We start from the raw sequence: 16,255 nt of genomic DNA, 5'->3' as shown, positions 1-16,255 counted from the left end.
AAAACATGTGATGTGTCAGCTACAGAATAATCATCACTGATAGCAAGATCAGGTTGTGCAGAACTAATGCGATGATGGCCTGACATACAAGGCAGATCCCAAATCTTGAACCAAGCCAGATCTCATTTCAAATCAAAGGATCCGGTGAATGGAGTCTAATAGGCAGCTTTCTTTTGTATACAAATTTAAATCCAATTTCCAACCATCTAATGTAATATAGAGTGGACTGCAACATTGCTAGCTTCTTTTCACTTCATTCATGCTGCCCGGTGCTGAAGCCTGGAAAGATAACTTTTACCTAAACAAAACATGTGCAGACTAAACACAACACTTATATTTGATAACATTTGGCACTTTCTTATCCAAATGCTTTCTTAATTATAGTTGTGGTTTCTCTGGGTGTTCTCCCTATTTGGGGGAAGAGCTTTAGAGAAGACAAAAGCTGCTTGCAGTAAATAAAACTAGACTAGTGCAACAAAAGCAATCTTTTATGAAAACATGTGCAATAACTACCTAAACATCTGTTACCAATAGAACCAGAAGCAATTATAATGCACAGCACAGCAAGGATAGGCTGTAAAACTAACCATTCATGGGGTTCTCTCTTTGAAGCATATTGGTAACCTTCAAAAGCAGACAGAGCTACAGTTAGTTGGATTTGTCACTTAGTTTTGGATGTTTTAGAATGGATCAAATGCGGAGGAACTGAAGGTAGATCTTTCAAGGTACTACACATGGAACCTGTTTTTATTTGCCACCAAACATGCAGAGTCCATGTTAGGCTGCAGAACTGTTCCATTGGTATCCACTGTAAACATCCTCCACTGTAAACGTGTGTGATGCAAGAGAACTATCGTGTGAGTACAATACTATACAGACTTTTAATAATGGTATCTAGGCACTATGGTGGTTAGTTCCTTAAAAATACATATAAGCAGATACAAGCCCATATGGTGAAAAATCAAAGGGAAAAGGAATGGGGAAGCAGCGTAAAAGGGTGGACGTTACCAGAGGGGGAACAGAAAGAGAACATTATGAGACAACATATCACATTATCTTTGAAAACTCATGGCGATTGGGGGAGGTCCCGGACGACTGGAAAACGGCAAATATAGTGCCAATCTTTGATAAAGGGAAGAAGGAGAATCCGGGGAACTACAGACTGGTCAGCCTCACCTCAGTCCCTGGTAAAATCATGGAGCAGGTCCTCAAGGAATCCATTTTAAAGCACTTGGAGGAGATCAAGGTGATCAGGAACAGCCAACATGGATTCACCAAGGGAAAGTCATGCCTGACCAATCTGATTGCCTTCTATGATGAGATAACTGGCTCTATGGGTATGGGGAAAGCAGTGAACGTGATAGATCTTGACTTTAGCAAAGCTTTTGATATGGTCTCCCACAGTATTCTTGCCAGCAAGTTAAAAAAGTATGGATTGGATGAATGGACTATAAGGTGGATAGAATGCTGTGGGAGGTCTAGATTGGATATTGGGGACAACTATTTCACTAGGAGGGTGGTGAAGCACTGGAATGGGTTACCTCGGGAGGTAGTGGAATCTCCATCCTTAGAGGTTTTTAAGGCCCGGCTTGACAAAGCCCTGGCTAGGATGATTTAATTGGGATTGGTCCTGCTTTGAACAAGGGGTTGCACTAGATGACCTCCTGAGGTCTCTTCCAACCCTGATCTTCTATGATTCTATGAACACCAAGAGTCAATGTCAGAATTGTTGCATGGAATTTTGCAGTTACCATAGACTGCACAGCATGCAAGAGAAGCAGCCCAGAGCAGCTTTTCACACATACAAGTCAACAGAGGACAGCATTGGAATAAAATTGGGTTAAGACAGCAGACCCACATGACTATCTATTCCATCTTTAGATTTGAGATGGATTAATCTTTGCCACCCAGCTAGAAAGAGATGAACCACTTGCACTAGCTACAAAATACATACATACAAAGTACAGACCATGCAAAATGACTAACTGGAATTTTAGCATGGCCCAGGACAGGAATTATGAACCTAGCTATAAATTCTATGTCACTGTCCACAAGTTACCAGATAGTCAACCTTCACAAAACTTCTCTAATTTTTCCCCCACAATACTTTTGTCTCATTATTCCCACACTCCCCCATTTAATATTCCCTCTCAGAAGAGAATAGATGCATTTTAAAACATTCCCTGAAGAACAACAGATCCAGATTGCTGTATAAAATGGAGGTATCAGCGCCACAGCTAAGAACACCTCATTGAGAACACCCTGTTCTCTGCACTCTCTCATTTTAACCTGAATGCCTTGGATAATTGTAGCTGCCCTGATATAACAGAGAAAGGCAATCTCAGTTATATAGGACAAACACCACAGGTCAAAATCAGCACCTTCAACCACTGCCCAGAGACAATCAGAAAACCAATGCAAATAATGGAGTAATGAAGAACAGACATAATGTGATCCCTACAAGGGCCAGCTGAAGTTTGAGTGGTCTTAAGGTATGGTTTCCTCAACACCTATCGAGTGCACTGCAGCAGACAAACTGCAAGGGGATAAAGGCACAGATAAGGATGACAAGGTCCTGCATCTGAAAGAAAGGGATGCAATTTTCTAGCCAAATGCTGATAGAGAAAACACTACTACTGGTATAGGCCATCCAGATGCTTCTAGAGAGAGATCAGGACTTCAGTCTGTGACAGAGTAACAAGTGATGAATCAATTACCCCACCGAAGGGGCAGATGCAGTTTTGCAATTTCATCTGGTTGCTTGCCTCTCTCCAGGAGCATTAATTCCATCTTATCAGAGTTGAGTTTCAGCTAGTCAGCCTGGATGCAAGCACCAATATCAGCTACACATTTCTCAACCACACTGCCCAGCTCCAACAAAACAGCACTGTGCATCACTCACACAGGCAGTGAAGGCTGTGGCGCTCCCTTTCTTTTCTAGCAACTTAATATACACACTACATGAAAGAAGGGTACAAGAACACTCTGCAGGCTGTCTACACTATGAGCTCTTGAAGAGAACTAGCGTGCACATAAACAGCACTGTAGCTGCGGTAGCAATGCTAGCAGCAGCTGTGCCTCTGCTTCCACTAGCAGTGTTACCATGGGCAAACTGCTATTTATACTCCCGCTAACTTGATGAGAACTAGTGTGAATATGTGTACACAAGCAAAGGAATCACAACCCCCGCCTGAAGTGTAGATGCAGCCTTACTATCCCATTGGGGCTATGTTATTCTTAGCATGGAACTGGCATCTGCTTCTTAGGAAGCAGTCACCCCTGCCAGAGAGATTTTGAGAGCCGATCTTCTCTGCTGCTCTGAAGAGTTTTCTTACTGAAGAAACAGGAACATGTGAAATATTTAATTAAGAAGTTTAAGACTAACCCTTTTAATTCTTCCTGATAAAGAATCAAGAGCAGTTTTGTTATAAAAAAGGAAGTATTGACATTTAAAATGCTCTCTGCACTTAAACACAGAACTGCTTGCTTTTGCAGCCAACTTTTTGGTAATGAATTCCAAGATATAGATCAATATACAGCATTGACTATCTAACACTGCTGATATCCAGTGTGACTGTTTAAAAAGTAATAAATCATTGCTGCTAAACTCCACCTTGTGATACAGGCCTTTGGCAGAACCTACAGGAGGATGGTAGCATTTCTGACTCAATTACCTTACTTACAACATACCTTTAAGGCATCTATGACAAGATCTCTTGCTTCTAGTTCTCCTTCAAGAATACTAAATAGCGTCAGTAGTTCTGGTTTGCTGAGCTTTTCCAGATTCATTCTGAATACCTGAAAAACAAAAGTAATTAGAAAAGAATTAGTTCACTAGATGTTGCTCTGAACAAAACCAACGGTGATATTCTAAGACCCAGGAATGCACAACCTTCATTGAACTTGGAAACTTCAGACCTTTTAGTTTTTCAAATTGCAAGCTGTATTGTCAAACAAAGGAGAAAACATACACACCAGTGTTTTCTTTATGACCTCCATAACTAGTTGCAGAAGATTGATTTTTCACCTTTTCCCAGGGGTTCACAAGCATATGCATACCCAGATGGTGTGGGCAGAAAATAAGTGCTAATGTACAATATTCACTGAGCAGCAGCCAAAATTAACAGGAGGGAGAAGTGATTTTTTTTTTTTAAATCATGCTACTGTGGATTATAACCATAACGCTGCAAATGTCCCACTAAGGACTTAATCATGGAGCCATACTTCAGGCGTATAACTTGTAGGTTAAAAATGGCTGCTTAAGAACAATACCTTTGCAGTCCAAATTGATCCATCTACCATAAGATAAATATTAAGTTTATAAATTAGCATTTCAAAGCTACATTGTACCTTTTGAGCCATCCCTAATGACCTCTCCTGTGGCACAGACTCAAGTCACTCCACAAGGTTAATGCCACAGAAACATACACATACGCAGAACTCTGGTTTCTATTCTCTCTATGGAATTTCTTCAGCCCATAGCAGCTTGTGAAATACAATTTTAAGTTGTACACATTAGAATGCAGATCCAATACTTCTGGATACTGGATTTTAATTAAGAGCAACAATAGTCACATCATATGTTTTAACAAGTCTATGTCTCTACGGTGGAAGCCTAAAATACTCTGCATCGAACATGTATAGGCTGTGAAAAGTCCTAAAATTACAACCCATTCTTGCACATATCCCTCAATGCAAGGCAACAACAGTAGCAGCTAAATGTGTCAAATTCATCCCAAGCTTTTGCCACTCTTAACACTTGCTAAAAGTCAAGAACATCATGGGATGCACGAACAGACTTCAGTTTGTTATATGGTGCTCAACTGTGCTAGCAAAAGATGGATTTACCCACTGGATGATTAATTTTTAACCTCTGTTTAGACAAATATATGCAGCAGAATGGAATCCAGTGAAACCTACTACTCTAAAAGTCACTACTACTTTGCAGGTAATTTGCATAATTGTCTTGTGTAAAGCTAAGCAAATAAAGCCATGTTCAATCTTGTTTAAGCAGACAGAAGGTGGGTGAGGTTTACTGGACCAACTTCTGTTGATGACAGAGACACGCTTTCGAGCTATACAGAGCTCTGTGTAGCTTGAAAGCTTGTGTCTTTCACCAGAAGTTGGTCCAATAAAAGATATTACCTCACCCACCTTGTCTTCCTAATATCCTGGGACCAACACAGCTACAACATTGCAAACAAAAATGGATTATTTATGCTGATGAAGTTTTCCAGTTTCTGGGAAAGGAAAATTGTCTTGCTCACCCAGAAGAGTAACAACCTTAAGTATCCTCTATGCCATTTAAGAGGAATTTAAAGTAATGATCTATTCCTCCCATCAGCATTAATCAGAGGGCACTCCATCTATGAAATAATATTCTTGTTTCACTCAAAGTCCAGTGTGAAGTATTAAAGCAGCAAAGTTTCTGCAGAGCCGTACAGCTTTTTTTATAGGGCTTTTCTGGGTAGATTTACACTGGCATGTCTAGAGAGTCTTCTTAAATGAAAGCATAGCTATGGCTGTTTATGGTACTGTGGTTGTGTTAAAATGCAATGTAACTAGCCATTAAAGAGCTGTCAGCATAGCATGTGTTCAGTACTGCAGATAAATGAATTTACTGTCTGAGGGAAAGAAGTGTGACTGTATAATAAACAGTTTGGTAAACCTCTAAATGTCTGGTTTCATGATTTCCAACAAGACCAGCCAGCCATAAGTTGGGGCCTTCAAGACAGAGGAGGAAGTAAGTGGTTCTCCGAGTAGCAGCAGCATGATGCAGGAGAAAGTTTAAATTCCCTACAGGGAGGGAATTCCCTTCTGACAAGTTGCTACCCTACTTAAAAGCTGTGAATACTTCTAGGCAATTCCAACAAGATATTGAGTTCCATTTCTACACTGGACAATGACTGAGTTAGAGACTACCTCTTAATTTAGTTATGAGTAAAGAAATCAATACAAACTTTACTGCTCTGGCTTAACAAACCCACTTTTGTTTGACTCACTGAAACACGTTTTATTTGTACTAAAAAAAAAAATCAAAAAGGGGCATGACCTGTTGCTTAAAAAAAAACAAAACAAAAAAATCACAGCTATAGGAGAAGTCTTGAAACTGCCAAATAAGTGCCTGGAAAATTCTCAACAACAAAATCCCACCTTCCTGCTTTGTTCATGCAAGTTGGTGAACTGCCCAGGATTATTTGCTTCCAGATACTACACTGATGTTAAAACACAAACTAAAAATATTCAAACATTTTCAGAGAGAGTCTTCTTAAATGAAAGCATAGCTATTGCTGTTTATGGTACTGTGGTTGTGTTAAAATGCAATGTAACTAGCCATTAAAGAGCTGTCAGCATAGCATGTGTTCAGTAAATGATTAAAATTTTGAAGTTCATATTTAACACCACACTTACAGCAAAGGGAAGACAACTGGATTTAAAGCAGCCTTTTTTCTTGAAGAGCAAGCAAATACAAATAATAAGGAAACTAAAGGAGAACACATTTCTTTTCATGTGAATACTTCCCCTGAAGGGCAAAAGTTGAGGCCATTTCCACTACTGTTCACAGACAAAAATTCTTTCTACTCTGGGTCATCTTTGTAGAACTAAAAGCACCGAGATAATAATCAGATTCAGGACATTTTACAGTCGCAGTTTGGCTTTAGATGCTTTGATCTCTGCTGCAAGTGTTCTTGGAAGAGGGCTTTCTGAACCAGCAAATACATTTAACATCCATGGGTTCTGGAATACAGTCCCCACATTCAAAATTTTAATTAGAGTTTTATAAGAATTGTTGAGACTTCCCAGGAGGGTAAAGGGAAGACTTCTTTAAACAAGAGTGGACACTTAAGAAGAATTTAATTTGGTCCAGCTTTTTTAAGATGAAACATCTGAATTATTTTGTCATTTTCATTTCAAAACAGAGTTTAGAGTCAGCACATGCAGTGTATAGCATATTACAGCATTTTAGAAAAAAATCCCAACCCATGCCTCGAAGTAAAAAAAACAGCTATATTCAGGACAAAGGAAAAAAAAAATCAGAGGATTGGTTGGAGTCGTGAAAAACTGATTTCTTCAATGAACAATATATTTGCTCTATCTTCATTACCACTAGAGTTGGGTGACTAGTACAATTTCTCTCTAAATATCTGTTTGAATATTTAAACAAATATGCTTTGAGTTCACTCCCCTGCATATTTGTTTTCCACAAATATGCTAAGAAATTAAATTACTTTGCAGGGATGATCACAAAAACAGTAGATTTTAAGCCAACATTTGAAGAAGGCAAATTTGAAATTAATGTTATTCTCATACATTCAAGTAATAATACACCATCCATTTGAGCTGTGCATCCCAACAAACGTCCCAAAATTCAAATATTGAAAAACAGAAAACTACTTCCAAACAAGTTACAGACCAAGTTATCTTCAGGAAATTACTCAAATCATTTTGAATATACATTTACAAAAACTAATCTGTTCCCATGCAGTTTTAATCCTTAACCAGTAAAGTCTGTGGATTCCCAATGAAATTAGACTGCTTATATGCCCATTTTCAGACATTTGAGCACATTCTTGAGACTAAGTTTGGCATATGTTAGGAGACATACTTGTTCCCTAGTCTCTTTCTGAGCGTAGTGTTACTTGGCATTGTCATCTTGCATTAAGTGGCTTCAAAAATATAAGACAGTTTTCAGCCACTTTTATTCCAACTGCTTCAAGTAGACTTTGCTGGGAGGTCATAGTCAGGTGCTATTGTCTGAGGCATATTCCAACCTATAAATCTGAAACAGGAACCACTTGTAGACATGATCTGAATGTCCATAATACATCCAGGTTTGTCTGCAGGATATTTTGCAGAGACTAAATCATTTAATGTATTCTTACTTTAGTATAAGAGATTTCATGGAGTTTAAAACTTAACTATAAACTTTTGCACAGGAACCTGGATGTTCCTCCACCCTAGGACGGACTTTCAACATGTGCTCCATCTGCTGTATAGGCTGGCCAGCCATGAAGCCAGAATCTGGAATATTCCAGAGTTTGCCAAGCCTGGAAGGCTGTGGATAAGATTCTTCAAGAGAAATGCCTTTATCAGAAGAATCAGTAGAAACCTAAAAGCTGATCTAAACCTTTTTTTAAAAAAGCAACTAAATTCATTAGTGATCTAGTGTATTTTATCATAATAAAGTTAATATTTTCCATTTCCATAGTCATCAAAGGAGCCCAGTGAACCTTGCCCGTAGAAAGCCTCAGCTCATCTGTGAGGTATGCCTCACCTCCATTTTACAGATTAGTAATTCAAGAAATAAAGTGTTTTCCCAAGGTCTCTCAAACCGTGGCAGAATCAGAAAGACAACCCAGAAATCCACATTCCTAGTCTTCTGCTTCAACCACCAACCATGCAGCGTCTTATACTCAATTTTACCTCATTATCTACACTTAAAATTTCTACTGCTTTTCCAGTTTAGGAGACTCATATTTGTATGAGCTTGATTAGATTCCCATTTCAACAGGACATTGCATTCTTAACGACTATTCTGTAAGTAGACAATTGCTGGAGAATTGTAAACTGACCAATATACTTTTTTAGAGACACAGTTGTGCAAGACCAGAAACAAGACACCTCTCTCATGCCTGGAATTGTTTGATTGACAATGATGTTACTTCTACGCTATGAAATCGCTAGCTAGTTATAATAGCTATTTTGTACAGCGCACAAAGAAAACGTGTAGTGCCATTTATAAACGGAAGCAGAGAACAGAATCATAACATCCAAAAAGCAACTCCCATCACTATCTAGAATTAATTTTACAGGTTGGGACCAGGGCAGGGGATATGGCTTTGTTTTCAGTTTTTAAAATTTACCACTTTAGGCACTTTTAAGTTTATGAACTGTATGATTGCCATGGACAGATTTTAAATCTCAATATCCTGACTGTCCGCCCAGGAAATGCATGACTTAATTTTAACAGTGGGTCAGTTCTTGCACAGACTAATTTATGAAGGTTAAGACTGAATCAGTATTTACAGGAAACAGTATCAAATCATATTTTGTGAGATGTTCACTATTAAGTTGTATTAGTTCAGTGAAGAGAAGACAAATTTAAAATAAGACATTTTCTTTTATCAATGAAGAAAGCTGATATTTTCCCCTGTAATTTTTGAGGTCCTACAGGTGGCAAAACTAACTGCACTAACATCAGTATATTTAGCACTATTCTCAACATCAATTTTCACATTGAAAAAATGGAAAACCAGCATCTGTTTTATCAGCAATACATGGAGAATTATGCTTATTTCTGCATTAGCTCACATCAGCACATCCTCTGCAAAGCTGTGAGAGTTTCCTACTATGGTGCATTTGCTTGCCACCACTGCTCACAAACTGGATTTAAGTACAAATAAGAGGGGAGTTCACAGCTGACCATTGCCTGCAGCCATAAGCACGGTGGCTATACAGTATGTTCTAAGTCAGGGGTCGGCAACCTTTCAGAAGTGGTGTGCCGAGTCTTCTTTTATTCACTCTAATTTAAGGTTTCGCGTACCGGTAATACATTTTAACGTTTTTAGAAGGTCTCTTTCTATAAGTCTATATTATATAACTAAACTATTGTATGTAAAGTAAACAAGGTTTTCAAAATGTTTAAGAAGCGTCATTTAAAATTAAATTAAAATGCTGATCTTACACCACCAGCCTGCTCAGCTCGCTGCCAGCCTGGGGTTCTGTTCACCTAGACCAGCAGCGGGATGATCAGGGCCTGCGGCCGGGACCCCAGGCCTGGGGGGGGTTGGGGTGTGGGGGTTCAGGGCAGAGTGCTGGGGCTGTGAGGGTGCAGGGCAGAAGGCTGGGTGTGTGCTGGGGTGTGGGGGGTTCAGGGCAGAAGGCTGGGAGTATGGGGGGTGCAGGACAGAAGGCTGAGTGTGGGGGGGGTTCAGGGTAGAGGGATGGGGCTGTGGGGGTGCAGGGCAGAAGGCTGGGTGTGTGGGGGATTCAGGGCAGAGGGGCGGGGGGCGTGGGGGGTGCAGGGCAGAAGGCTGGGTGTATGTTGGGGTGTGGGGGGTTCAGGGCAGAACGCTGGGGGCATGGGGGGTGCAGGACAGAAGGCTGAGTGTGTGGGGGGGTACAGGGCAGAGGGATGGGGCTGTGGGGGTGCAGGGCACAGGGATGGGTGTGTGTTGGGGTGGGGGGCTTCAGGGCAGAGGGGTGGGGTGCTCGGCTCGTGGGGGTGCTCCCAGCCCACTGCACTGGGCGGCTCATGGCAAGGGGCTGGAAGGGATATGCCCTGTTCCACCCCCTTCCCCCAGGCTTCGTCCCTACCTCTCTCTGCGTCCTCTACAGAGCTGTATGCACGCTGCCGCTCTTCCCCCCCCCCCCCTCGCTAGGGCCATCAGCTGATTGGCCAGGGAAGGAGAGGAGGAGGGGCAGGAAAGCACCACGCTGGGGGAAGAAGCGGGGGAGGGGGGAAGCTTGGCTGCCGTAGAACCAAGCTTCTGCCTCCAGCCCCCGCAGGGGAGAGCAGGGGGGCTGAGTGGGGCTGGGGGCCGGGACCGCGGCAGGGAGCTGCGTGCCACTCAAAATTGGCTCACGTGCCGTGTTTGGCACACGTGCCGTAGGTTGCCGACCCCTGTTCTAAGTTATCAGAACACAGAGCTAACCTTTATAATTCAAAATGGTAATGCTTTGACCAAAGCCTGTCCTATTTCCATAGCACCATACACTTACAAAGTGCTAATGAACCAAGTCCCTGCCCCCAAAGATATTATTCTAAATAAGCACTTCATAACCCTCCTGTAAGACTATTTATAGAAACCAAAAACACAAGCTATATAAACTAGTCAGTACGTATACTGGCTTGCACTTTAATTTTCAACTTCGTGAAGCTCAAGATACTTTGAGATGGTGGACACACCCATACACACACTACAGCCTAACAGCAACAAGTCACATACAAGTGATAACTGTACTCAGAGCACAGCTCACCCAGCCACGCTGTATGTCTTAATAATGAAAATCTCACAAGACAGATATAATTAAAACAGTATTTTGAAAAAACCACACCTGCACTACTATGGTTTTAAGACACCGGGTAAAGGTCACTTACGACACCTTGCAGATCTCACATTGCTGAACCGATGCACATTTAGAAATGGAACCCGTCTAACCCTTTTATCTTGAGGGATGCTGGTGGGGGGAAGAAGAAAGAACTAAAAGTCAACCCAATTTATTTTAGTGCCCAATTTCACAAGAACGCCAGATGTCTCTGAATCAAAAAATAACTCGGGGGCCATTACACCAATAAATTCCATCGTCTATCTGAATCCTATCCTGGGTCACTCTAGGCATGTCCTTATATTGTTAAGTTCCCTAATTTCGCCCCCACTAAATACTATTCAGAGGACTGTTCCCTCTCTATCCCTGCACAATTTCCCCCCCTTAATACCACACACACACTCATCCTGACAAGTAGATTTTCACATGCAAACTGGCGAGAATGGACCGAGCACCTCTATATTCCTAATAAAAAGCTCCACTTACAACAACTTTAAAAACCATACTTAAGGAATAACAATTAGAACATTACAGTTCACATCCAGTGCAATACGTTAACCTGTGTGAACACAGAGAGATCAAACCACAAAAACTACAGTATTTAGTCTTATAGAATAAATATTTTTATTGAGTCTGAGATCTGCTACACTTTTAAGACAGTAATCAAAAGTTCAGAGCTTAAACAAATAGAACTGCTTATTGCTTGTCCCTTTTAGCTGTGCTACGCTTTTTTCAGCAGAAACATAATTTTATACTTGAAAGCAACATTACTTATGGAACATTTTCTTCTGAGCCTGTTAATATTTCCCTTAAAATAACCTACTTTCCAGCATTTAACATGAAATACACCCACAAAAAATATTAAAAGATATGTTTAAGTATTTAAATTTAAAATTATCTTACAGACATATTTGAAATTGGTTTTAAATTAGACCTAATTATTCTGAGCATACAGTGTTGGAGGAAAGGATGAGGTAGGCTACCAAATAATAGGAGTATTTCCGTATATTTAATCATGCAAAATACCTGTACAGATTATTATGAAGGCACTAGGCTACATTCTGCTTGTAGTCATGAGTGTAAATCTGAAGTCCCCAGCCTAACGGAAGAATCTGATCTACTGACTCCAACAGAGCTTGATGACATACTCCGTGACTTCTAAGGGGCCAGTGTTCTAATCAGACAAGAACCTAACCACACCACTCTTGAAAAGAACACACAGCCGAATACGTAATAGAGATTTGTCAGACAGTTCACATACACTTAAGGATTTGACTCATGTGTCTTGTGCTTTTCCTTGCAACATCTTACACAGAACAGAAGTGGGCATTTTCTTCTAATGACTGGGGATACTTCCTGTCCTTTCACAGGCTATGGCTACAAATATGCTGGTTTTTCAACAATGCTTCTGTGTCTACAGCTCTGAATAAGCCTCATTTTAACTCCTCATAGCTGAAAAAGGGCTGATATTTTCAGAAGTCCACAGGCGTTCAGATACTGCAGTGATAGAAGCCATACAAGAACCTAAAAGGATAGTTTGGAAATCAGCAAAATAAAAATATGCTGTTGTATACACAGAATGTTGCGTCTGTGCTTTCAGTTACACTATTCAAAAACAGGCATACCACTCTCTCTTAACTTCTTGTCTTTCCGCAAATGTATTAGGCAGTAAGCCAAAACCACAACAGAGATTTAAGTTAAAATGAGTAGCATTTGTGGTTATTTTGGGGGGTGGGGGAAGATGGAAGATTTAAACAAAAAGCAAAACAAAGCAACCCCTCTCCCACAATAATAAGTTCCCCACACCAAGTTATTCTTAAAATATTCTTTAAACTGTGATGACAAACTCGTCCCTAAAATCCCCCTGAACTATATGCTTCTGTTTTCTAGAACTACAGACTACAAATATCACACTTGAAACCCCTGTATATAAAATCCTCCAGTTACATCTCTGGATGGCAAATCTCTTCATTTAAGAAAAAGCAAATCACCTATTCATTTCCGCTATCCCCTAATCTCTGTCCTGTGCTGTGCTAATGGTCTGCAGACAAAAGCTCTGGAAGAGGACTAAAGACTAAAAGCCAACTAATACATATCTTTAAGTCAAATACAAACACAAAATAATCCACCTTCAAACTAAGATGCTCCGCACAGACACATGAAGCCTTTTTTCTGGCTGGGAGCTAGTTAAGACTAAAACTTTTAAAAAATGCACAACAGAAGCATATTTGTGTTAAGAATGGACTGACCAGACATTTCTGGGGTCAATCATCTCACGTTAGAGAGCTTTCTTCTAAAAATGAATGTTTAGATAAAGAGCTTGAAAAATCCATGTGTCTTCTTGCCACTATATACATATATGACCTGACACTGTTAAGTTCTAAATACCTACAACACCAACTGAATTCAGATGCATTCAGCACCTTATAGCATGGGGCACTATGTTTCTAGCCCTAATGTTTGCAAAAATATGTGTGGTTTACATTTCAGAAGCTAGCAGATGAAATGTTGTCTTCCTGAGTCTGTGCACAGCTCCAGTGACTCTGTTGCTGCTGGAAGCCTTGCTGAGCAACAGCAGAGTAGTTAATAAGACCAAAGTCATTTTCACTGAAGCACTGAGGGTTCTGAATAGCAGCAGAGAAATTCAAGAATCATGTAAATTTCACACTTGGGAAAGTTGAACTGGATGTATGGTGTCATACTTGTAGCATAAATCCTGCTAAGCAAGGCAGGAGAAGTAGGCTTTGTGTCCGCCATAGAAGAGGATCACGCCTAAAAGCAGACTAGTAAAGAGAAGAGTGGCAGAGATTTTTTCCTCGCTTCCTTGCAGCAGCCAGGATCCTGAAGCAATATCCTCCCCTTTCTCATTAGCAGGAGTTCTGGGTTTCTCATGGAGGCACTACTCCAGGGCTTGGCCCATAGAGGGGGCTTCCCCACCCTTGCCTTTTGTACAAACCTCTCACTATTAGGCTTAGTTCTAAGGCTAGTAAGTGTCTGGTAAATTTTTGAGACCTAATTAGATACATTTCTGTTCCTACTTTATTCTGTCAGCAATTCCCTGACAGACACTCTTCATGCCTCTTTCCTCCATTTAGAGAAGAGGGGATTTTCAGAGCTAGTTCCAGTGCTGGTCTGTGAAATAGCCAGCAGTGGTGTCAGCTAGAGTCTCAGCCAGCACTCCATCCGTTACAGACCAAGGATGTAAAACTTCATGACATCTATTGGGCCTCTGAATCAGAGTCTGTTCTCGGAGAAGTCAAACACTGGTTCATGAATACTGTGCACACAGACCAGATTGTGTGACTTGGAGGCACCTAAAAAGGAACTATCCAAAATGACTGATCTACATTTTAAAAAAGATGACCGGATTGTTTGTCAAATCCAGAAGCCCCAAAACTGGTTCATAAGGATAGGTGGCTTGTTGCCTGTTTATCTCCCCAAATTCATGTTTCAGCAACATACAAACGAAGAATTGTTAAGAGAATCCACAAAAATATAGTTTTTTTTAAACACACATAAGTTATCAACCTTGTAACTTTTGCTTCAGAGTGCAAATTGTAGATAAGAAAAAAGGCAAAAACCTTAAGTTTTCTTACCAAAGACTATTAAATATCTACATAATAAATTAGAGACAGATTATTTAGAAAGGCTTGGAAGATAACAGCTTTAAGTTAGCTGTTGTTTTTGTATTGTTTTACATGGAGAAAGAATAGTCAATTTCAGTGTTTTAAAGCCTTGATAGCCCACCTGTTAATGGCTTTACTGCAGGGTGAGGGATTTGTGATGGCCATTTTAGCATCTCTATTTGGAATGACATGTGCCTATACAGGTCTGCTACCAGTTTGTCCCTATCTTTGCTTTGTCAATAGCTGTTGAGGCTTATACTTCCATGTTAAGTATTCTCTGCCTCTTTCCTGTAACATAGCGACGCCAGTTCAACATCTTCAGTCTTCGAAGATAAAAAACTGCTGCCTTTGTTTGCTCTCTTACTAGTTTGCTTCTCATTTCTCTCCATGGGATGCCACTACGCAACTTTTTATGATTTTCACTTTTCGCTTCTGCTCCATCTTCCACATAAGAACCCACTTCCTGCTAGAGATGTCAAGAACTTTTACTCTGGGTTATTAAAGACACAAAGGTGGACAAGGAAATATCTTTTATTCAACCTCACCCACCTTATCTTTCTAACATCCTGGGACCAACTCAGCGACTTCTCTGCATACTCTGGGTTAACACATTCTGGATTTCAAAGACTATATCCAGCCCTGATCAGAGATTTTCTCTCTACATCTTCTAGTGTTGTCTAGTCTAAGATGGGCCAAAACAATAGCATCACTACTTCCTCTGGAAATCCAGTCCATGTCCATCTCATTGTTATGAACTTGGGGAGGAGGGGAGAAGCACACACTTCAGCCTGAAGAATTCCTTCCTTAATTGCAGCCCATGGGAAACCCTTTTGAATAAAAATACAGTTCTTCCCCACAAGTATCTGAAGGATGTTTACATCCTTCAGATACTTGTGGACAGGCCTTTACTCCATTCTGTTTTCCCATTTCAAAATTGTTTGTATTTGCATATAGGAGACATTGGTGAACAAACTCCAGAAACCAAAACACCACTAGGATTATCTTTGAGGGACACAACTAAAGTACAATAAATGCACACTCGCTTTATACATTTTGCAGGAAATCATTTTCACAAAGGTGTGTACGCAAACTTCTCGAGAGTCTCTTTCTATCGAGGCACCTTGCTGCCAGTTTCCCCCTTTTAAAACCAGCAGGAAGTAAATAAAGTCTCACTGGTAAAAGTCAAAGGTATCAGCACCTACAAGGGTCCATGCGACTAGAGCCGTGGGGGGCTTTCCTACCCCGCCCGCAGCACAGTCCTTGCCCGAGGAGCGCTGCACTTGTGCAAGATGATAAACCTCAGACACCGGTTGGAAGTTGGTGCTTTAACCCGGGACACTTTGTTCTCACGGGCGCAAGGTCCCTCCCCCCCCTAGCGGCCCCCGCGCACGAGAAGCGCCCGCGAGGAGCTGCTACCTCCCCCCCTCCGGGACACCTGGCGCGAGCTCGGCTCCCGCCCAAGCCGAGCCCGCCCCCGCTGCGGGCGAGGAGCGCGACGTTAGCCCCCAACCGGCGCAGCGTGTCCGCGGGGGGGGGGTCACGCGCCCCCCAACGGCCGCCCCCTCACGCCCCCCCCCCCC

The 16,255-nt window shown here is 41.2% G+C and overlaps 1 protein-coding gene across 1 annotated transcript in view; it reads right to left on the bottom strand.

Moving 5' to 3' along the window:
* Window positions 1-16,255, bottom strand: part of CTTNBP2NL (CTTNBP2 N-terminal like) — a 37,687-nt gene that overhangs the window by 21,273 nt on the left and 159 nt on the right. The window contains exon 2 of the mRNA XM_026661148.2: window positions 3,691-3,798. Within this exon, the coding sequence (XP_026516933.1) occupies window positions 3,691-3,789 (99 nt within the window). The 5' untranslated portion in view covers window positions 3,790-3,798. The remainder of the gene's footprint in view (window positions 1-3,690; window positions 3,799-16,255) is intronic.

This window comes from Terrapene carolina, unplaced genomic scaffold (genome assembly GCF_002925995.2).
Source record: "Terrapene carolina triunguis isolate 2854851 unplaced genomic scaffold, T_m_triunguis-2.0 Scaffold926, whole genome shotgun sequence".
Lineage (NCBI taxonomy): Eukaryota > Metazoa > Chordata > Testudines > Emydidae > Terrapene > Terrapene triunguis.
Note: the sequence above shows the minus strand (reverse complement) of the source record. Positions and strands in the feature narration are given on the sequence as shown.